Raw genomic sequence first — 24,734 nt, forward strand, 5'->3', positions numbered from 1 at the left:
TCGGCACTGAGGGGAGAATGCAGATGGCTTTTATTGTGAGTCTTGATTGGTGGCAGGTGTTGGTAATCATGGGCGGGGACCGGTAATTATGGAGCGGCAGGAAGAGCAAGTGACCTGGGGTGAGATGAGAGTTAGGATTTCAAGGTAAAACAGGAAACAGGGATACAACAATAAAAGCCTGAACCGCCACGCCGGTGGCGGCGTGACAGTACCCCCCCCTCAACGGCCGGCTCTTGACGGCCCAGGAATGTCAGGGTGTTCAGAGTAAAAGTCATCAATTAAAGAGGGATCTTGGTAGGCGAAGTCGAACGGCGCCAGGACCTATGGACTTGGTTACTGGAAAAGGCCCCACAAATCGCGGGGCCAGTTTTGGACATGGTACCTTGAGTCTGAGGTGTTTGGCTGATAGCCAAACTCGCTGGCCTGGGCGGTATTCGGGTGCCGGTCTCCTCTTCCGGCCCTCTTCACCCGGTCTCCCTGGCGTTGAAGCGCCGTCCGGGCCGCCGACCAGACTTTGTGGCACCGACGAACCATGGCCTGGACCGAGGGAACCGTCGCCTCCTCTTCCAGGTCGGCGAAAAACGGAGGATCGTAGCCGTGGACGCATTTGAACGGGGTGAGACCTGTGGCAGATGTGGGCAAAGAGTTGTGTGCGAGCTCGACCCATACCAGATATTTGCTCCAGGTAGTCGGGTTCTGGGAAACAAGGCATCGGAGACCGGTTTCGAGCTGCTGGTTCAGCCTTTCTGCCTGCCCATTGGCCTCAGGGTGGTACCCAGACGTCAGGTTGGCCTTGGCACCTAGGGCTTTACAAAATTGTGAGCAGAATCGGGAGACGAACTGTGGTCCACGGTCTGAGACGATGTGTAATGGAAAGCCATAGAACCGGAAAATGTGGTGGATCATGATATCTGCTGTGGTCTTGGCGGACGGGAGCTTGGTTAGTGGGATGAAACGAACCATTTTCGAGAATCTGTCAACAACTGTGAGGATCGTGGTTTTACCGTGAGATGGGGGCAGTCCGGTTACAAAGTCTACTGATATTTCTGCCCATGGTCTGGATGGAATTGGTAATGGCTGGAGTAGACCCATCCGGGACTGATTGGACGTCTTGTTGCGGGCACAAGTCGGACAGGCAGCGATGTACTCTTTTATCGTGGTTTCCATTGCCGGCCACCAGAATCTCCGGGCAACAGCATACGTGGTCCTGCGGACTCCAGGATGACAAAATAGCTGTGATGTATGAGCCCAGTGTATCACCTGAGACCTCAGTTCCTCAGGCACGAAGAGTCGACGTGGTGGGCATGACGTGGGGGAAGTGACGTTGCGCAGTGCCTCCTTGACATCGTCCTCAATTTGCCATCTCATGGCTCCAACTATGCAATCCCGGGGCAGGATGGTCTCAGGCTCGGCTTCCAATGGCTCGGATTCGTGGACTCTTGACAATGCATCCGCCTTGACGTTTTTGCTGCCTGGTCGGTAAGTTAGAGAGAACACAAAGCGGTTAAAAAACAAGGACCATCTGGCCTGTCGAGGATTGAGTCTTTTGGCTTGGCGTAGGTACTCCAAATTTCGGTGATCGGTCCAGATCACAAAAGGAAGTTCGGCGCCTTCCAGCCAGTGTCTCCATTCTTCTAGGGCCACTTTTACCGCGAGAAGCTCCCGATGAGTAATTGCGTTCAGCCTTGGATAATTTACGTGAGAGGAATGCGCAGGGATGTGTCTTGCCCTCCTTTTGACAACGCTGGGACAGTACCGCCCCAATTCCAATACTGGAGGCGTCTACCTCCACCACGAACTGGCGTTTGGGGTCAGGGACTCTGAGGATTGGAGCATTGGTGAAGCGTGCTTTTAAGTCTTTGAAGGCCTTTTCGGCTTCCGGGTTCCATAAATAACGAACTTGTGGGGAGGTCAAGGCGTGTAGAGGAGCGGCAATGGTGCTGAAGTTTCTTATGAATCTACGGTAGAAGTTGGCGAATCCGAGGAACTGTTGAACTTTCTTCCGAGAGTCCGGCGTGGGCCCCTCTCGTACGGCGCTGACCTTGTCCGAGTCCATTTCCACCCTCCCTGGTGAAACGATAAATCCCAGGAAGGAGATGGTGTTTACGTGAAATAGGCTCTTCTCAGCTTTCACATACAGATGGTGATCCAGAAGACGTTGCAGTACTCGGTTTACGTGGTCTCGATGGCTCATTAGGTCAGGAGAGTAGATCAGAATGTCGTCCAAGTAAACGTACACGAAGTGATCTATGAAGTCCTTGAGTACCTCATTTATCATGGCCTGGAAGACGGCTGGAGCATTCGTGAGGCCAAATGGCATGACCAGGTACTCATAATGTCCCCGAGGAGTGTTGAAGCCCGTCTTCCATTCGTCTCCCTCGCGGATCCGAATGAGGTGATAGGCGTTCCGGAGATCGAGCTTAGTGAAGACCTTAGCCTGTTGCAGCTGATCGAACACCGAGGACATCAAGGGTAAGGGGTACCGGTTCTTAACAGTGATGTCATTCAAGGGACTGTAATCAATGCATGGGCGTAGGGATCCATCCTTTTTACTCACAAAGAAAAAGCCTGCGCCAGCAGGTGAGGAAGAACGGTCGGATGAGGCCGGCCTTCAAGGAGTCGTCAATGTAATTGTTCATGGCTTGGCGTTCGGGTCCTGAGACCGAATACAGTCTCCCCTTGGGAATGGTTGAACCGGGAATCAAATCGATCGGGCAGTCATATGGTCGGTGTGGAGGGAGTGTCATGGCCTTGGTTTTGCTGAAGACTTCCCGCAGGTGGTGGTAGCAGGAGGGAACAGTGTGCAAGTTCGGGTACTCCTCTTGAGCCGGTGGAACGAGAGTCACCTGGTGAACCTGGGCTGTGGAGTTTCGGGGTGCGGGTTGATCCAACCCGTGAGAGATGCAGTCCGTTCCCCACTCCAGAACGACTCCCATGTTCCAGTCGATTCTGGGATTATGTAGACGCAACCAAGGATGGCCCAGAACCAAGGTGGGGGATGATGCGTGAAAAAGGTGGAAGCGGAGAGTCTCGAAGTGAGATCCGATTCGGACTCCCAGAGGTTCAGTGATGTGGGTGATTTTGAAGAGCTCCTTGCCATTCAGCGCTCTAGCCTGGATGGTCGAGGAAAGAGGTTCGGTGGAGGCTCGTATTTGCCTTACGAGCTCCCAGTCCATGAGACTTTCGTCGGATCCGGAGTCGATGAGGGCTGGCAGATCTGTCGTGACATTGTGGTGGGTTATCTGAATTTGCGTGAGTCTGTGGTTCTTGGCGGGTCGGGGTGACGGAGAACTCACCGGAGAGTTGCCCTTCGTGGTGCAGGATCCCACCAGGTGTCCAAGACCACCACAATAGTAGCAACGGCCCTCTCGGCGGCGGCGCTGTCTCTCCTCAGGCGAAAGCCGAGCCCGTCCCAGTTGCATGGGTTCGTCTCTGGCGAGGTCCACCTCTCCTGGTTCAGGTCGGGAAGGAAAGCTGGGTTGCGGCCTTCTGGCCTCCGGTGGCCATGACCAGGGGGTGGGTTCCTCCCTCCTTCGAGGTCCACCGATCTTAGCCAGCTCCTGGCGACGATGATCTGTGCGGATGGCGAGGGAAATCAAAGCGTCCAAGTCCGTGGGGAGATCTACGGGAATCAGAAGTTCTTGAATGGCAGGTGAGAGTCCTTTCAAGAAATGGTCATGAAGAGCTATGGCGTTCCAGCCACTGTTCGTTGCCAGTGTTCGAAAACGGACAGCGTAATCGCTGACAGACTCTTTGCCTTGTTGAAGCCGGCTCAATGCTCGTGCCTTCTCTCGGTCATTGTTCTCTGGATCAAAGACTTGGCGCAAAGCGATTTGAAAGTCCTGTACGCTTTGGCAGACCGAGGAACCCCTGGCCCATTCCGCGGTCGCCCAGGTTTTGGCCCGTCCCGTCAGGTGAGACACCATGAAGGCCACTCGGGACCGGGCTGTGGGGAATGCCTGTGGTAATTGTTCGAAATGAATGTCGCATTCCGTGAGGAAAGTCTGACAGCGCCCGGGTTCACCGGAGTATCGTTCTGGGGAGGCCAGTCTTAATCCTACCCCGGTGAATGGCGTGGTCGGTACGGAGAACTCAGGATGAGGAATTTGACACCTGAATTGCATTAAAAAAAATAAAAAATAAAAAAATAAAATAAAATAAAAACGTGATTGTGATGTTATATGTGATTTTTTTTTTTTCTAGGTCCCTTTCAATGATATTTTTTTTTACCCACCAAGCAATTGATTACAATAAACAACATTAGATCCATTATGTATTGTAAGATATTGAGATATAGCGTTAATTAATATAAAAGTTTTTTCTCTACCACAATTACAGCTTTAAATGTACTAAATACATTGATATGCAGTCTTGTCAGTATTCACCATGACAACATAATTCTGCCACACAAGTGTGATGTAAACTGTGCAAATAACACAATAATACAGTAAGAAATTTAACAAACTAATGTGCAGATTATAACAATAACGCAAACAAGTGGTTTTACCAGTTAAACTTATCTAACTTTTCATGTTGCATGAAACATAACATGGAAACAAATGAACTGCACTGAAACAATAAATTTAAATAGATAAATACTATATCTTATATAAAAAATAAAACTTGGCTATCTCCAGTCAGTAAAATCACACGCTAAAGTGTAGGGAAAATAAAATTATACCTCCTTGTATCAGGACGTAATACTTTCCACTTTCAAAAACCACTAGCAGACATAAATGCAACCGGGGGCACGTCATCGGTCAAATGACGACGTTTATGAAATCGGACGCCACAACATATGGGTCACATACATACCTATTTATCCTCAAAGTACATGACAACTTAGCAGGACGCTTCTATTTTCAAACAATTTGAGCAGAGAATGTGTTTTGACTGGTCACTGCTCAGTAGCGCCCTGTACGCAAACATCAAGACACCTCAATCAAAATCAACACCTTTTATTTTACATGTACAGACATCAGACTCACCTGGTAAGATTGATAATTGTGATTCACTCAAGGGAGTACTTCACAATATCACTGGGACTTCTCCATGGTGATTTGCTCGGGAAAGGCGGGACATTTTGGATAATACTTTGAGCTGATTGGATGATGCGGCATTTTGTGCGCGTTTGTTTTCACCAATCATGGTAACGGATAAAAATGACGTCTACGTTCTCGTCTTCAGGGGGAAAAAAGCACAAAGCACCTCTCACTGTTCATGGTGAGTAATTCTGCAATCAGAATTAATTGCAGCATCCATTCGTCTGTTAGGTTTGTTTGTTTCGTTTGCACTTCCTGGTTTCGTCACAGCTGCGTGTCCCGCCCAAAACAACGCCTGATTGGTCCGACCTAAAAAAGGTTGGTTGCGAATGGATCAGCGGGAGCAGTGCAAGATGGATTCTTGTAGTATTTGTAAACAAATACTGCAAAAATTCCGGTTGCTGGCAAGGTTAACATCAGACCGCTGGTGGCTCACACAGACTGTTGAGCAGACACTCATATGTATTAGCTGCACACTTGCACACACACGGCTCACAGTAAGCACATATTACGACAGCAGCCAAAAATTCACAACACACATGGTGAAGTTTTGTTTTATAACCAAGATCAAACATGTTCAACACTCAAAACACCAAAAATTATGCACACCTGCGGCTACTAGTTCGCGGTGCCAAGCATATGAAATCTCAAGACTATCAGCATATTGTAGAGAAAAATGTGCTGGCAAGTGTCAGAAAGTTTGGTCCCAGTCGCAGGTCTTGGGTCTTGCAACAGGGTAATGACTCAAAAGACAGCTTAAAAAATCCAAGAGAGGCTAAGAGAAAACCATTGGAAGTGGCCTTCCATGAGCCCAGATTTAAACCCAAGTGAACATCTGTGGAAGGATCTGAAACATGCGGTACCACCCTTCAAATCCGAGACAAATGGAGCAGTTTGCTTATGAAGGGTGGTTCTAAATACCTGCTCAGATCGAGGTGCACCGGGATCACTGAAAGCTTAAAAAAAAGAAGGTTGTGCAACAAAATATTAAGTTTTGAAGATTTTAAAGATTTCAAAAATGTTTGATTTTCATTGGTTATTATTTTTGTCCATGTTTGTATACGTTTGGTGACGTTTGCTGGTGTGCCGTGAGATTTTTCTTATGTAAAGTGCATGCCTTGGCTCAATAAATCTTGCTAAACTCTGGTTTTAAGGACATATGTCATAAATCTTTTTGAAGAGCGAGCGACAGCGATGTCAGAAAGATGACATTCCTTTCATCGGCTGAGGCTTGTTAAAGGTGCTTAGGATGACAAAACAGCAAACAAGTTCACTTTTAATTCATTACAAAAGCCCTTCCTCTTTGGACCATTTTTCTTGCCTCGCCAGCACTTTGGAATCAATACTAGCGGCGGGAACTGCTCTCCTATCTAACATCAACATCCCATTTCTTTCTCTACCTCCTCCTTTTCTCTTCTCCATTCACTTCCACCATGGCCACTTCCCTCTTTCTTCCATCAGACCCAGAGCGCGGCGGCACTCACATGATCTCCACCGATGACCTGGAGTACCCGCGGGAGTATCGGACGCTGGGCAACAGCGGCCGGCGCTTCTCCAACGTGGGCCTGGTGCACACGTCGGAGCACCGGCACACGGTGACGGCGGCGCAGAGCTTGGAGGCGCTCACCAACCTACACAAGGCCGACATGGAGCGCAAGCGGGACGCCTTCATGGACCACCTGAAGAGCAAGTACCAGCAGCAGCAGCTGCAGCATCAGCACCACAACCCGCCGTCGCCCTCGCAGTCGCACGCCAGCATGAGTCGAGGCTCGGAGAGGGCCGCCCGAGAGCAGGTACGCGCCAAACAACTTCATGTCACAGACAATTCAGTTTGGACACGTACCGATGACAAAATTAGCCTGTTTTGAGGGGGAGGACTTTTGTTACTATCATGACTGGGCGTGTTACAAAGGGGTTGTGAAGATGGGGAAAAAAGTACATGTTACTATAAAAGCATTTTCACTTGTAGAGGCAGCACTTCATATACTTGTCAACCACCCCAACCCCCACACTCACCGATAATCAGATAAGTGCTCCTTATCAGAAACTAGCACAAATCTGTGGATCGAACAAAACTAAACGCAGTTCTGGTTACCTGATCATAATGTTCCAAAGAGTGAAGTCAGAACGTGGCTTGAAAGTGGAAGATCTTCATCAAGACTACCATAGCTAGCTATGTGGGGGTGGTATTATGCAAATTAGCCATTTTGTGATGTCACAAATTGAAAAAATTCAGTTGAACGTCAAAAAAAGAAACTTAAATGTGCAAACTTAAACAAAGAACAAGAATTATGAATCCAAATTCTACATCTGACCTGAATTTCTATGTCAAACCCCAAATTAGAATTTTAGTAATAAATGTGTTTTCCCCTTTATGGCAGTGTTCTGAATCCATAAATTGAAGCCCAATTCACACTGGCTGTGGAATGGACGCGGTGCGTTCTCCGTACGGCGGCCGTACGGACGCCGCAAGGATAGAACACATTCAAGTCTACGCGTCAATTCACACCAGCTGCGGCGCAGTGCGTCTGCGGTGCGGAACGACTGCGGCGATGCGGAAGGTTTCCGCAAGCGTTCTATTTCCTCTGGACGCCGGATGCAGAATTTCGTGAAGCTGAAGAAATTACATTAGCCGGACAGGAAATCGGGCATCTCTCATCAAGGTAAATCCGGTATATTTCAAAATAAAAACGTTTGCGAACTCGTTTTTTGGGGGCAGAAAGCTAACTAGCTACGTAGCGTGACACGAGTCGGACATGTAAGACTAAAAATGAGCTCAGAATAAATTAATCATGACAAAATGACACTAAACACAAAACGTACTTACCCATGGTAGAAGTTCCAGAAATAATGTCCAAAAAGCATAACGATGTGACAACAGACAAGCGTGGCTATTGTTTACAAATAGGACTCTATATACACGGTTGTTATTGGGTGAACTCAACTCTCTTAGCTTGAACCCCACGTGATCTTGTGGTCTGTCGGGAGTAGATTTCCGGACACGCAACGCACACGGTGTGAATTGCAGTCCTTGCGGAAGCCGTGCGGAAGCCGTACAGAAAACGCAACGCATCCTTTCCGCAGCTAGTGTGAATTGGGCTTTACAGTTAACCCATAGTGTAATTGCACATATATTGCAGTAGGTGGCAGTGGAGTGAAATATTCTACAGAGGTGTACTTAACAATTTTATAGACGAATGATACTATTTATAGTCACTGCAGAGAGTTGGGGGGCATGAAGTATTTTCTTCCTCCTGGCGGAGTGTAACAAAAAATAATTGAGAAGCAGTGATTAAACCGTTAAGACACAGCAAGCAGCAATTTACATTTTGTACGTGTAGCATGATTTACTTTCGACAACACACACACACAATTTGTTTTGACAAGTGTTTCATTTGAAGGCAGATGGCTTTATTTTTTGTATCGCAACAGATTTCCAGACATGTTACATAATGAAGTAGACATAGACTTTTTCTTGATCAACAATCATGTTCAGATAGAGATTAAAAGCAGTAAGAGGAGCTTGAAAAGTGGACTTTCTGTCATAATCATACAAGGATATTCCGTAATCTCAGCACGGTGTGCTAGTGGTTAGAATGTTTGCCCCACAGTCAGCTAGCTTCACTGAAGACTCTAAATCAGGGATGGGCAACTGGCAGCCTACACTCTTGAAAATTATAACGTTTACTCTGGCTGATCAGTTGTAATAACAGTGTTCACCCCTAGATGGCAGAATCACTCAACAGAGAAGAATAGTGGTCCTGTGAGCAAAGCCAAATTAGGTCAAGAAAATGGTGTATTTCCGGTAAAATAGGTATGTTCACCGAATTTATGCATCACACATCTGCCAAGTTTGGTTAGAGAGGCTCACAGCCGCAAAATATTTCAAATTGTCGCTTTAACACGGATTTCTAAAGGACACAAGCAAACAAGGGTGTTTGTTTGTTTGTTTGTTTGTTTGTTTGTTTGTTTGTTTGTTTGTTTGTTTTGTCTACAAGAACCGTTGACACGCTGTTTGAAGTGCATGAGGATTTACTGAATTTGTGTCCTTCAAAACATATGCTGACTTAACTGGACAAAGGTCTGTTGTGACGAGTTACCCTCGATGCAAAGGGGACAGATCGTGCATGAAATATAAAGCCCTAAACTGCACTACGTTATACAGGTGAGGGATCTTTGAGTGGGAATTTTTGTGCAAGAGAGCCCTTTGAACAGGGAAAGACAACTTGGGCATTAAAATATATGATTAAGATACTCTTCTGTACATTGGTTAAAAAAATTTGAAAAAGAACGTGCAAATTTTTGGTCCATTTTCGTTGTACTTCTGATTAGGATTAGTCTTATGTGGGCTCCAGTAGCACTGACGAAAAAATTCTGGCCCCCTCCATCGTTGTAGTTGCCCATCCCTCCTCTAAATTGACTATATTTGCTTAAATTCAAATATTGTGGAGTGGGTAATGGACGATTTTAATTTTGTGTAGTTGCACAGCTGGTGGCTCACACATGCAGTCTTCATAAACTTGCATCCTCTGCGCTGTTTGAGTATTTAAAAGGTAAAGGAATTACAGAGAGCACGTGAGAGATTCAGGTGGAGTCCATAGTTGCCGTGGCAACCTCTCCCACATATGGCAAGCGGGACTATCACGTTGCAAAGGTCAGGCTGCTCCGACGAGCGGGAACGGCAGATCCTACAAAGTGCTCAGAACGATCAATTCGGAGGTGACGTTGCGTCCTTTAATGCAGGGGTCTCTCGTTGGGAGCGTGAGGGGGCTACTGAGGACGCGGGGGAAAACCCCCCCCGCATCTCCCGCATGTGGAGGAGGCGGAGGGAGAAGTGAGGGAGGAGCTGGAGCGAGCACAGCGTTGCGACTCGTCAGGCAAGCCCGTTGCCGCCGCTCAATTAGCCCGCAGCGGCGCGAGCCAGACGGCCACCAGCGAAATAAAGAGCCCCCATCAGCTGATGTAATGAATTAAATAATGTGTGAGAGGGAGGAAGGGGAGACGCGGACGCCCCTCTTCGCTTGATGGAAGAGCGAGGATGAATGGAGCGGCGGACTGCTGCAGGTGAGGCTGGACTTTAGCCTGCATGTCTATATGTCCTCTACCTGTTGTTTGTTTTGGTTGTGATGGCAACAGCCAGGCGTTATCGACCGACTACATGCATGGTTGTTTAACATTTTGGAGGTGATAGACTGTGCAGTTTGAGTTTAGATGTGTGCGTGTGAGAGAGAAGTACAAATGACTGTGATGTGGAGGCTGGTGTGGTGCTAGGGGATGACGACATGCAGTGGAGGAAGAGGAGGGAGTAGTGAGTGCAGCCTGCTTTACATGCTGGTCAGGTAAACGCAGCGCTCCACTCACTCAGCTCTGTGCACAAATGTGCACAAGCAGCTCTTCATTTCCCAACATTCCTCTTTTGCGGTCTACCTGGAAAATTGGGAGTCTGTGGGTGCCAATTGTTGCTGAAGAACGAAGGAGAGGATCGAGGATCCGACTTGACTTGCTGGAGTTGCGTACCAAAATCGAGTCAATAATGTTGTGCCATCAAGAGACCAGTAAATATTTACAATGCATTTGATGGAGTGTCAGCACAGAGTTTTCTGCACTGACACTTGTTGTTGTCTTTTTATTTCATTCTTATGTATAGGGTGGCAAGGAGGGCTGAGTGATTTTGATGAATTATCTAATTGCTATTTTTTTCCCCCGCCCATAATATTGCACTTGTGACTTAAGATAAGATATTTTTTTTTCAAGGTCCTCTTCCCACGTATTTTTTAACAAACACAAGTAATAAATGACTATGTATTACAGTAAGCAATGTCAGATTTAATGTACATAATTGTTTCAGTACTCTCGGTTATGTTTATGCTAAAATAAAGACAAATTAATAACTTAATATGAAAGACTTTAAAAAAAAATCTACCTCAATTAGTTTATTAAACACTTCGAGCTGCAGTCTTTTAGCATTCACTCTGACAACTTCATAAAATTCTACCAAACAAGCGTGGCGTAAATATAAATCAGTCTACATCAGGGGTCATCAACATGGTGCCCACAGGCACCAGGTGGCCCCCAAGAACTACATGAGTAGCCTGCAGGCCAGTTCCAAAAATAGCTCACCTGTGGTGGGTCTCTTTCTTTCTAGGACATTTGACAATTAAAACAATGGAAAAGATTGATAGAAATTAAGTTTTTGCATCTGTTTCCTATTTATTGTGAGAAATCAGTGATTAGTGTCTTCACATAAATGATCAATTATTAGTGATGTCACTAAAAATACTTTTAGAATGATCCTATCGATTACTTGATCGATTACTCTGGTAGTCACCCTGACGCCTCTTTCAAGGCAGAAGTTTTTGTGTCGACCAATGGTTGAGTTAGGGTAAGGTGTTTTTAGTTAGTCCTAATAATGTCATAATAATAAGGACATGAGTAAACATGATTGTAGCAAATTTGCTATTTCAGCCTGTATCAACCTGGTAGCCCTTCACACTAATCAGTCGCCAAAGAAGTAGCTCAGCTTCAAAAAGGTTGGTGACACTGCTCTAAATTGTCCTCCAGTACAAACAGGTTTTTTTGTTTTTTTTTGTGCGATCGATCGGGGAGCTATCTGATTTGCCCAAAGTTAGCTGGGATAGACTCCAGCTCCTATGTGACCCTAAATGAAGACAAAAGTGGCTGGATGGAATTTCTTGTTAAACTAATAGCAAGTTGGCTATAATTGCGTAGATTTATGATTGAATGCTGTATCAAACCATTTCATTTTTTTTTAATTTTTTTTTTATGTGGGCCTCTTTTGTATCCTCCTTCTCATACTACCTCAACTCGTACAACTGATTCTCCCACTATTACTACTACTATACCATTCTCCGAGCAATAACATTATTTTCCTGTTTTTGCAGGCTTAATGCCACCTCAAAATGAAAAACAAACCACAAAACTCATACCAATCTGCCCCCTTTTTTGGGGGGTGTCATTTGTGCGTCAGGATTTATTAATACGCAGCAACTGACTGATTACTCAGAAGCGCCTGCAGATAAGAAGAATAAGTGCTAGAATAAAGGTTGGGATTTAATATTAAAATTCATGAACGCGGCCCAATCTTTCTTATTTTTTAATTTAGCATCTGCGAAGTATATTTCCAGGGCGACTGGCTGCTTGTGACTCTGGGGTGATTACATTTTAATGAGGGGAGCTCACCCCTGCTCAATATGAAATGGTGTGACGGGACATTCAAGTGTGCACATTACAAGATGGACAGGATCATTATTTGATTTCATTTCACTGACTAAAATTCTCTTCTCTTTCTTCTTGTGTGCCACCGGAAACACGGCAGCAACAACCCAACTACTGGAGCTTTAAGGTCAGTGCTGCATATCAAACGAAAGAGTTTGTTGTTGTTTGTGTCTGATTTTGTATTCGTCTGCACCAACATTTCACAAACTTTTTTAGCCTATGTGACTTTTAAATTAACGTCAAGTGTGCTGCCTATCAAATTCCAGACAGTTTTGCATATAGTTGCATGTACAGTGTATGTATTTGTTTGTCATGCAAAACAGTGCGGATATTTATCATACGGATATTTACTCATAAAATGGGCTGACTGTCAGTCAGGTTTATATTGGGTTGTTCATTTTGGAGTTGAATATGTATTTTATCAAGGAAATGTTCATGCTTAGCTTGATCAAATTCTGAGTTTCTTCTACTATCTAAATTGGAGAAAAATCATTTTAACTCGTGGAGGCAGCAGTTGATTTGTGTTGCGAGTGCTTGGAATCCAACTGAATAACATCGTTCCACTTTAAAATATATCAAGATACATTTTGAATAATGTTTTATTAGAGAGATATGTCTTTGAAAAAATGCCACGTTTACTGACAAATTTATTCCTAAGTATAAAAAATTATAAGAAACTCATGTGCATTATACCTTCTCAAACTGAGCTGTACCAAATTGAATCGAATTGTGATACCACTGAATCGAACTATGATCATCCTTTAACTAAAGGGTTAAAAAAAAATGCAGTTTTTGTAACTTCCTGTGGTGGCCTACTGTATTGTGTAATCTTTGGCTGTGTACAGCCAAATTTAAAGGAGTTACTGGCCCGAAAATGGACAAACACTGATAATTTATTTATTTTAATTTCAGTTTTACTTGCTCGAAACTTGTTGAAGAAGTTGAAGAAATTTAAGGTAATTTGCACACGTTGCAAAGCCAAGTTGAAATAGCATATTAGTTGTACATCTTTGGCGTATCATCTGAAAAAAAAACATGTTCAAATTATCTTGATGGATCCTTGGAAATCAATACTGCTGGCGTGTGGTGCTCATGCCTGTAAAGCTGAGTCAATTTTGATTGTTTTGTTCAACAGTTGTATTTTGAGTAAATATCTGTTACAAGCGTCAAAGAATCTAGAAGTAGAAAAATGGAATTCAATGTGATTAATATTAGAAAATTGTGCAGTTAGTTAAAATTTTATTGGTTGGCAGCACTAAAATAAATGAGGTGTGATACTGTACAATTCAAGGACGTTACATTCTTCGGTTTGATTTGACAGTCTCACATCTTTTTAAAAACATATTTCCAATTCAAACCATTTTTTGTTCCACTTCTAGTGCTTAAGGTTGAATTGAGGCCTTCGGTCTTCTGTTTACTTACAGGACATAAATGCTGTCATTTCAGTGGCCTTTGAGCATGATGTACTGTATAGATGACTGTGTGACCTCCAGTTTATCTTTCCGCTCAACCCTCAAGGCTCCTGCATTCATGCATGTAAATACGATACACAGCTGTATATATTGATGGATGTGTGTGCGTTTGTAGGAGGTGGTCGTGTCAGGGTGCTGCTGCCTTTGAGGATTTCGCATACCTTAGTCAGTCACGTGGTCACATTTGGCTTTTTTTTAACGAACCCCTCGACAGAAGAAATACTCGCTGTTAAGATGTATTGATCACCTGCTCTGACGGTCAAGTGTCCCCCCGGTGGGCCGTTGTCTCTCACGGAAGTCGGCAGGGAGGAGCTCGTGCTAAACAATGCGACTATTGATGTGCAAGGGGGATAAAGAAAAAGCCCCGGGCTTATCTGCTGTGTATTTCCCTCCCTCCACTCTCCTTCCATTCCGGCTCGGCTATCAGCGCGACAGGGTGGAAATGTCAGTGAATATCAATAGCCGAGTTCCTTGACCCATAGTGAGATGTGCGGCAATTTATCTATCACTCTCTGCATTTTACTCCAAAAGTGATTGATGGGAATTAGAGTGCCGCTCGCAAGCCTAATGATAGCCTTTAGCTTTAGGCAGCTGACAAGCTCGTCAATTCAACTTTATTTACAACGGCAGCAATTTACCAAAACGGCAATTTTAAATCAACTTTTTAACTTTGTCTCCTCATGTCCTAACTTTGCAATTCTCATGTCACCCGTCTTGACAAACCCTCGTTAGAACGTCTCCAATGAGTTCTGTATTTTATATACAGACTTCTACAACTACTGTAAGTAAAGCAATATAAATAAAATGTCCTTTACTGGCATTATTATTGATTATTGATTTAAGGTGATGCATTTTTTGCTATAAGGACATTTTGTTCATTGTACATTTTATCGCCAACTTATTGTTGACTTAGCATTATGATGCTGGCTTAGTCAAAACGTGTCTAATTTAGTTTGCATAAGACACTGTGTTGCGTAGCTATTGCGTAACATTCCATGCAATTGTAAATTTCCTATGTTGTTTCCATATTTGAATTTATTGCTAACAAAGTGACCTGAGACACACATTACCATTCGTCCCCAGTCAATTTCTCATTCAATGGTTATCATTACGGTCATGTTTTTCTAGCAGTGTCCTTCTGCTGCTCACATCACAAGATCATCAACAGCACTAAAAAACGAAAAAAAAAAAAAAAGGCTCCTTCGATAGTCATCGAACTGAAGTTGGTTTCCACAGTGTTGTTCATCATAAAAATAAAGGTTGTGGTGTTGCTGGCAGCAGATGCACCTACTACTGGGGGAGACATCAAATAAACAGCATATAAATGTAAACAAGGCAAGCGGTACAGGGCAGCCTGGTGCATTGTCCTTGGAAGTCTAAAATGTTGATGTCATCCATGATTCAGAACAAAACAGGAAAAATCGAAAACAAACCTTTACTGCAGTCTTCCTACAAGTATTAAATTAGAGCATTATTTGATTGACAACTAAAAGATAATAAAACTACCACTTTATGTCTGGCGCATTGTTGTCTTGAGGGCACCATTTTCCTCTCGATGTTTATTCCCTGGCTAAGCAATTTGCTCCATGCTATTAGAAAGCCTCAGTTGTCTTGTAAGGGGAAAGGAAGGGGGAGGTCGCTCGGGGCTATTGTATGTCCAGGCAGAAGATTGGCCTGAGTGTAATCACGAAGGTTGCTGAATAGCGAGAGAAGCACAGTCAGTCAATTTGTGTCCGGAGAAGAGCGCAAATGTGCACGGCTGCAGTGCCAAGAGATGACAAATGAGTCAAGGTTTGAGGAATCGTGATTTTCAGACTTTAGCACCCATTGGTCGCCCGCCCGTCGAGAAATGTGTTCGACATTCACGCCACTGAGAGATATTCGTTCAGCCGGCTCCTGGAGAATATCGCGTTACATTCCCCATGCAAGTCAGAGGCCGCTCACCAGAATCAAATCAGATTTCCAATGGAAAAACAATGGTTGGTTAGTTAGTTAGTTAGTTAGTTAGTTAGTTAGTTAGGATAACAAAATCTATTAGTTTTAGTTGCAGTTCCAGATCAAGGTGCAGATAGAGGAAATTTTTACATTTTCTTACTGTTACAGTCTGCTTGAAGTGGGGTCAAGCATGTTGCAAATGACGCTGGGAGAGAAACTTGGCAGTATGAGGGGGTTGGCACCAATTGCCACGACCTCATTAAAGTTAATGAAACTGCTTTGAAATCATACAAATTAAGCAAAATAAAGGTTTTTGACTTTTTTTTTTTAAATTGGAGAATTGTCCAGTTTTGTAGGATTTCCTCCATCCAGCCATTTTCTTGACCGCCTCGTCCTCACAAGGGTCGCGGGGGTGCTAGAGTCTATCTCAGCTGGCTCTGGGCAGTAGGCGGGGGACACCCTGGACTGGTTGCCAGCCAATCGCAGGGCACACAGAGACTAACAACCATCCACACTCACAAGCACACCTAGAGACAATTCGGAGCACCCAATTAACCTGCCATGCATGTCTTTGGAATGTGGAATGAGACTGGAGTTCCTGGAGAAGACCCACGCAGGCACGGGGAGAACATGCAAACTCCAACCAGGAAGGCCGGAGCCTGGACTCGAACCCGAGTCCTCAGAACTGGGAGGCGGATGTGTTAACCAGTCATCCACCGTGCCGCCCTTTCCTACAAACCTTACCTTAAAATCCCTGGGCATTATCTTATTTTGAAATGACTTGGTCAGAACCATCAAAAGCCCAAAACGGGTCACAATAACGCCTATGGGTTAAAAATGTATTGATGTGTATTTTCATGCCAAGTAGTTTAGAAAGTGTGTCCATTGCAGTAAAAAATGTAGGGGGAAGGTGGTCAGTGAGCACTAGGACGTGACCTCTCATTTATTATTGACACTATGAAGTGACTACAGAGAAATGTCATGTTTTGTTATCTTCTCAGTATACCTATGGAACAGTGCAGATATGTCCTTTTTTTCTCTCTCTGTCTAGAATGGAAAACAATAGGAAAAAACATAACACTGACATCTTTAAGGCCGTGTGAGTTATTGTGCTTTGATTTTTTATGGCAATAGCAAAAGACTGCTTTGTGCCGCCTTTCAGAGTTAAACACTTTTATGACACAGGCTCTTCCAAGGACTGTAAACTTAGCTGCTTTCTTCCCTAAATTACTCATCAGGCTGCAGCCCACTCTCGACAAGGCCTCGGACAAATAAGCCTGTGAAGAAAGAACGCACAGCGGCTATATGTGTTTCTTCACACGCTTACAAAGGGTCTGCAAAACACTATCACACTACTGCATCATGTGTGTGCGTGTGAGACTAAATTATGCCTGCACGAGTATCAAGTGAGAAGTCGCTTTAGGGCAAAAATAATGAATAATGTAGCTGTGATGCTCAACATTGTTTATGGTTCATAGTAGGCTAATAATGTGATTTAAAACTATTTTTGCTTTGGTTGAAATAAGTAAGAAAAAGTCTTTAAAAGGGTCCCTTGGGAGAAATTGCCTTCTTTTTACATACTAAATGGGACACACTATAAGTGTAGTCATAGCAGCCTTGTGGGCCATTGTGGGAGGGAATGCAGCCGACTTCCAGCCAATCAAAGCGGCTCCCCTCATTCCCTTTGAATTCAATATAGACACAGAGTTGATGCTGGAGATCGATTTAAAAGGAATTGCATGAAGATCCCCACCTGTGGTTGCAAATGATGTAAAGATGGCCGCTGTGGATGGGCACGTGAGCACTTGTAAGTCTGTATTAAGAAATGTGTGGCAAATACAATCCGGGAACTGAAAAATCCCCAAAGCAGATAGTGAGAGGACGGGTTACGAGTGTAAGAAGACTAGGATCTGCCTGTCCAGTGTCAAATCGCTCTTCTCTCCAAACAAGCAGCAGAGAGCATTGTGGGAGCTCATTACGGCAGCCTCTGAGCCAGAGGATGAGCCCGCCGGTCCGCTGAGCTCGGGCCCAGCTGCCCTGAATCCGCATTTGCATGAGCTTCCCAAAAAGTAGTCATTTAAAGTTTATGGGAGCAGGGGAGTTTGGATAAGGGCGCCGGGGGAGGCGTGCAAAAGTCAGGCATACATGACACAACTTATGCAAAGCCTGCTACTGCAATAAGTCTGTAAGCGTCAAACACAGAAGCAGACTCAGCGTTTTGTTAGGCGCTCATGTTCTTCTGACTTCATCCTTGGCCAACATTTCCTCAGCACGCGGTCGTGTCGTCTCCCTCCGTATAGAGCCGCAGTCCTCGCCATTCGCAGTCCACCCAGTCGGGGCTCGCCGACCAGGCCACCAAGCTGTCCTTCGCCTCCGCCGAGTCCCTGGAGACCATGTCCGAGGCCGACGTGCCCATCGGCTTCAACAGGATGAACCGCTTCCGCCAGAGCCTGCCCCTGTCGCGCTCCGCCAGCCAGAACAAGCTACGCTCTCCAGGTGAGCACGCACACACTACACACGCACTGCATCCTCCATTGGCATGATGGAGTTACGCATTGCCCAAGTGCCTAATTTGAAAATGACTTTGAAAATGTATACAATATATACATAATATAATAATAGTAATAACGCCATCTATTTATTATTAATATTTTTTTATTTGTGGTATTTTTACCCATTTTTTTCTGTTTGCCGATCACTTGTGTTTAATTGTTTTGTCATAATTATAATTTATTTATTTATTGTATTTTTCATTGTCATTCTTTTTTTCTTATGTATTTTTTTGGGGGGTGGGGGTTGTCATCTTTTGTGTGCTCACGATTCCTCATTTGTGTTGTCAACCAAGGATTATTGCTCATTCTTATAGTCAAACCCTTCTTGTCTAGGTTAATCTGTTTCAGAAAGTCTTATTAAAACGGAATCGTCTGAAAACCAAAGCACTATTTCCCATAGGGAATAATGATGTAAATAAGTAATGTAAATCCAATTAATCGGTTACAGTCAACAAAAATGTTAACAAAAATAATTTTAAAGAGAAGAACTATCGTACAAAAAGACTTGTCAAATACATATAAATGACTAATAAAGTGTATCAATAAACAATATCATTTATACCTTTATTGAAGAATACAGCCATTTTCCAAGCTCTTCCTTGAATTCTGGAATATTTCTCACCTGGGGCAATATTGTCACAACATACTATAATACTATAATATTTTTAGTAGTTACACTCAAACAATATTGTGCTTGTTTATTAAATGTGACTTTTAAATAAGTCACCATGTGGCCCAAAAAAGTGTGCTTTAAACTCTGTTATTGTCTGTGTGCATTTATTTTGAAGGCCTGACTTTTGATCGGATGTGATATGCTGATGTTGAGCAAGTGTTACCTAACAGACCGGGACAATTATTGACTTGACTTGTTTTGATTTTGTGGAATATTGACTCTTACACAAAAACAAAAAGTTGACTATTCCTATGAAATATATATTTGAGATTCCTATGAAGAACAGGGCACACAAAAACTTCCAGATTCCACTGTGTTTGGTTTAAATGGAGATTATTGATGTTGTTTTTATTATAGAATTTTATTTTATTTTTTATTGTATCAATTTTAAAAGTTTTAGCATCAAACTACCATGTTAGCGTAATATGATTTGTGAAATTATTCTGGGCTGGTTAGTTTTGTTATCCTTTTGACACTCCATTGACTCTGTTGTGCCAATGGAGAGGCCTTCCTGTATATCCACCTTGTTCTTGCATGTGCATATTTTTGGGTTCTCCAGCACCACAACATGTCTGACTTTTAACGATTGGTTCTTTCTTTGCTTTGTGTGTTTGTTGTGTGTTTGGACGGCACTCTACCAAGATGAATATGCAGGTTAGTCAGGCGTCAAGACACATGCAAGAAATATCAACTCTAATTGAGGTGTTATAGCATTTCAGAGTGTTTTCCATCAAGTGTGTACATTCTCTATTCAATTTCATTACATCAGTCTTATGCACAATTGTCGTATTGTAATTATAGTACAAGAATAAATGAGATAACATGAAGTTAAATTTTAAGACTAGATTAATCCCATAGTAAATATGCAGACATGTTTGTTAGTTTTTTTTTGTTAGTTTTTTTTTTTTTTTTTTTAAAGTTAAACATGCTAATAAATAAACATCACTGGCACTACACTAGGTTGGTCAAGTAAGTATTTTTTTCATTGTCCGTAGCTGAAGTTCCCCAATATAAGTACACATTGTACATGTTTTATTTTATTTTATTTTTATGTTGTATACCAAGGGTCACCAACCTTTTTGAAACTAAGGGCTACTTCTTGAATACTGATTCATTCAAAGGGCTACCAGTTTGATACACACTTCTTTCATGACAAGTTTGCTCATATTACTTTTAATAATGTTATTATACGTTCTTAATTGAAGACAGATCATTTTAATGACTTCTCACAATAATTAGGAAACAGATATCAATATCGCTTCATTTCTATTAGTGCTGTCAAAGTTAAAGTATTAACTCGTGAATGAATCACAAAAAATTATCACATTAATCATGTTTTAACGCAGATTAATCACCCAATTAATTTTGACCGCAGATTATCCTTTAGCCGACAGCGGATGGTTACGTTAAAGGTAGCACAGGTTGTGTTTGAGCAATAAACACATGCATTAAAGTAAAGCATTTAATAAATGTTTGCATATGACAATCTGAATATTTGTTCATGTCAAACTATTAGAGTCATTTTTTTTCCATTTTAAAATATCCAATTAACTGATAAAAAAAAAAAAAAAGAGGAGGATGAGCGTGTGCAGTGGATCAAAATTTTTTGAAGACTTCCTGTTTCAACATTAAATGTTGATAAAAATAACAGGTGCTCTATAAATTTGGCGGGCAAAAAATGTTGATTAAAAAAGCCTTTTTAATTCAGTGATGAATTGTGATTAATCAAAATTCCAAGATGTGATTAATCTGATTAAAAAATGTAATCGTTTCTATGTATCTCTGCCAGTGTTTACATTCTCAATCAATCACTAGTACAACGCTTGTACAACCTAGAAAATCAATCGCAGTGTTTCTTCACTGTAGCGCAAGGCACTTCTGTTAATTGTCACTTCCCATCAATGACGATGCCCACCTTTCGGCGAATGCACAATGGCGCGAAGCCTGAAGCAGGTTTACGTCCGTCGATCGCGGTGAGTACAGGTCCCTCTCATTCCGTGTATTTTTGCAAGGCTTCACGCCATAAAGCATTTGCTGAAAATGCAGAAACACTCGCCATCATCATTGATGGGATGTGACGATTATTGGAAGTGCCCAGCACTGCATCACTGCTGAGATATTTTTAGAACAGGTGCGGGGTTACTTATGTGTTCCTAAGGCATACTTTACTTTGAATTTAATCATAATTAACTGGGATTAGAGGTGTGTGACCAAATACATTTAAATAAATAATTACTGGGTAGAGGCTGTGTATGTGGCATAACATAACAGAGGTGATAAATTGGATTTACTGTTTCTATGTTTTCTATTTTTTTTTCTAGGCGTGCTCTTCCTGCAGTACGGCGACGAGACGCGGCGCGTGCACATCACCCACGAGTTGAGCAGCCTGGACACGCTGCACGCCCTCATCGTGCACATGTTCCCGCAGAAGCTGACGGCGGGCATGCTCAAGTCGCCCAACACGGCCGTGCTGATCAAAGACGAGGCACGCAACGTCTTCTACGAGCTGGAGGACGTGCGTGACATCCAGGACCGCAGCGTCATCAAGATTTATCGCAAGGAGCCCGTTTATGCCTCCTACCCGGCTGCCGCCCACCTGGCCAACGGGGACCTGCGGGTAAGCGAGTGCCGGAAGGGGTGACGGCCAATTTTCTGCTCTGTTTTAATGACCCTTAATAGCCTTCATAGCCTCACTGCGGAAAATTAGTTTTGATTTAACCAAACCAAATTGAATTCTTGAATCATATTGTACTCCGTGTATCGAGGTACAGATTTTATCTTTTATTGGAGAGATGCAGGTCTTTCTAAATATTTGAACACTATCCTGGAATTCCTATTTTATGTTACAATGTTACAATCGTCCTCCCTCTCTCAGCATTCACACGTCATTTTGTAGTTTAAGCAAAAGCATTTGCAGCCTTTAATGCAGAACTAATGAGCATTTTTAGTAGGTTGTTGTTTTTGTTCTTTCACTGGTGATTTAAGCAGGTATTCCTCCTGGAAATGCGTTTCCTATCTTCAGGAGACCATCTGTTGACGACAATGTCGCCTTGTTAAAACAAGCATTTCTTTTTTTTTACATTTCTTTGTCAGCGACGATCAAGAAAGGCCTGAGGGAGACTGATTTTTTTGGTGTGTTTTAATTATTTAACACAAAACCCTGCTTAGCCATTTCTCACCGTTAACAATGCATACGATAAATAGAAGGGCGACAATGACAAATGGATATGCAGGTGATATTTTGCTTTGCCAGGACTCAGGATATAAACTCACACAAATCATACATAGATAGATAGATAGATAGATAGATAGATAGACAGTTAGTTAGTTAGTTAGTTAGTTAGTTAGTTAGTTGCGGATTGGCCGTTGTAAATGAACGTAAAGTTCCATAAATGTATTTATAATTTCATAAATTTCCCATTTGAGTCATAATGTGTCATTGCATATTGTAATGTAGGTAGTAGGTCTGTCACAAACAAATCTTTCTGTAATCGATTATCCTGTTAATTATTCCATCAATTAATTGAGTATCACCTGTCTTCGGGGTTTGGTCATGTGACATTAGCAGCTATACTTGGCCGTTGCCTGTTTCCTATGGACACGGGACATCATCTTATGTGGCGGCCATGGCTCAGGAGGTAGAGCTGGTCTGCTGTTTGATTCCCGCTCTCTCCAAGTCATGTGTTGTATCCTTGGGCAAGACACTTTTGTGTCACAGTGCCATTCACACTGGTGTATGAATGGTGTGAATGTTTGGTGGTGGTGGGAGGGGTCGTAGGCGCACATTTATCTTTAGTCAACAAGTGACAAAATGTGTTTTTAAAGGTATTAATTGTACATGAAAAAAATAATGAAGCTATCACATTAATTATAGACACAGTATTAATTTCTTATTGCTGAAAATGGCAAAATTTGTCGAGTATCCCTTTAAGCAGAGAAAGGCACAACAAGTCTCTCTAAGGTCAAGTTTCCAGTTTTTGACCCACAAGTCCAAGTCAAGTCTCAAGACCCAGATCATGAGTCCAACTCGCTGGATAAAGTTCGAGACTCGTTTTCAAGACTTCCAAATGAAGAGTCAGAGTCAAGTCTCGAGTCTTTCATGAGTCCCCATCTCTGGCTTGAAGTTGTCATATCATACTAATAATTATCAGTTGTATCATACGAAAAATATTGTAGTGTATCATACCTTATTGTAGGGCTTATATCTGGGCATCCCCTTTCAGGCATCTGGCTGAAAAAAAAGTTTGGCTCTCCAGGTCACACAAGACAAGGTGGCCGGGCCGAGTGGTTAAAGCGATGGACTGCTAATCCATTGTGTTCTGCACTCATGGGTTCGGGTCTCATCCTTGTCGATGTTTAGCTTTAAGTTCTTGTATCATACTACAAAGTACAGTAAATATTGTGACATCACATACTTTTATATCAGTCAGCACTGTATCGCCTTGTCACACCAAAAGTATTGTAGCATATTATATGTACGGCTTATTAGATTTGAATGTTATTGGGAAAAAAAAGTTTGGTTTACCCATAGCACAGGTCAATGTGGCTGAGCGATTAAGTCGATGTTCTCCTAATTCAGTGTTTATGGGCTCAATTCCCATCCTTGCCTACGTTCATCTTTGACTTGTTCTATTATACAGCCAAGTATGTTAAAAATGTACGTATTCGACATTGTTTGAGCCATAGCAAAGCCGAGCTCCTATATTTGCTTTTGACAAGGAAAGCACTGATGCTGGAAAGGCACATTGAGTTAAGTATTAAATGCAACAATAAATGATTGTTTGTCTTTTGATGGCCATAAAGGGAGTTGAGTGCAACTTTATGATGCTCCACAAAAAGCAGTCTAAAATGGATAGAAAGAGTCTTCTTTAACATTGTCGTTTATGGCTGCCAGTGAGTAGGGTCTCCGTGGTAACGTGGGCCGCTTCCTGATTTCAGAGGGAGATGGTATACTCGTCACGTGACTCCTCTCCGACACGCCGCCTCAACACACTCCCCTCGTCGTCAGGCTCGTCCGGCTCACCGTCCCGCTCGCGCCTCTCCTACAGCAGCGGCCGCCCGCCCTCCTTCGCCGGCTCCCACTCACCCCACGAACAGGCCCGCCACCCCCACCACGCCGCAGCCGCCCACGTGGCCAACGCGGGCCTCTCGCCCAGCGCCATCCTGGAGCGGCGAGATGTCAAGCCGGACGAGGAGGTCTCGGCGAAGAACTTGCCGCTGATGAAGAACGAGTCTCTTTATGCAGACCCCTATAGCCTGATGCACGAGGGCCGCCTCAGCATCGCCTCCACGCAGTCCCTGGCGGCCATCGGCGACCCCTTCAGTTTCCCCATGTCCTCGGGCTTGTACCGCCGCGGCTCCGTGCGCTCGCTCAGCACGTACTCCGCCGCCGCTCTGCAGGGGGAGTTGGACGATTCTCTCTACAAGCCCGGGGGTTCCCTATACTCCGACACGTACTCGGCCACGCTGGGCATGGGCTTCCGCATGCCGCCGTCGTCCCCGCAGAAGATCCCCGACATGCACTTGCGGGACAGAGACTCGTACTCCGGCTCGCCCAGCAGGGCTTCGCCCGTCAGGCAGAATTTTCGGAAGGATTCGGCGTCCTCCGTGTTTGTGGACAGTCCCAAGTCCAGACCCAGTTCTGGCTCCGAGCCTCTCTGCCTCACGGCCGGACCCGGGGAGGGGGGAAGGGCCATGCCCGGTTTTGGGTCATTGCTGTCTGGACCGGATGCTGATGCTAGCAGGTCAGTTGGAGCGTATGAGAGATTGACTCTTGAAAAAAAAATTGTACTATACGATGTTGAAGCCAACTTGAGATTGGACA

General features: G+C 43.7%; 1 protein-coding gene across 16 annotated transcripts in view; it reads left to right on the forward strand.

Moving 5' to 3' along the window:
- srcin1a (SRC kinase signaling inhibitor 1a) overlaps positions 1–24,734 on the forward strand; it is a 127,109-nt gene that overhangs the window by 72,372 nt on the left and 30,003 nt on the right. For 12 of the 16 annotated variants that reach the window (XM_077495864.1, XM_077495972.1, XM_077495873.1 and 9 more), the window contains 6 exons: positions 6,504–6,835; positions 12,379–12,405; positions 17,986–18,181; positions 19,553–19,564; positions 21,232–21,527; positions 23,849–24,654. In XM_077495864.1, the coding sequence (XP_077351990.1) occupies positions 6,504–6,835; positions 12,379–12,405; positions 17,986–18,181; positions 19,553–19,564; positions 21,232–21,527; positions 23,849–24,654 (1,669 nt within the window). Of the gene's footprint in view, positions 1–6,503; positions 6,836–9,810; positions 10,107–12,378; positions 12,406–17,985; positions 18,182–19,552; positions 19,565–21,231; positions 21,528–23,848; positions 24,655–24,734 lie in introns of those variants that run through there. The other 4 variants (XM_077495882.1, XM_077495992.1, XM_077496003.1 and 1 more) reach the window with 2 other exon arrangements.

This window comes from Festucalex cinctus, chromosome 1 (assembly GCF_051991245.1).
Source record: "Festucalex cinctus isolate MCC-2025b chromosome 1, RoL_Fcin_1.0, whole genome shotgun sequence".
Classification (NCBI taxonomy): domain Eukaryota; kingdom Metazoa; phylum Chordata; class Actinopteri; order Syngnathiformes; family Syngnathidae; genus Festucalex; species Festucalex cinctus.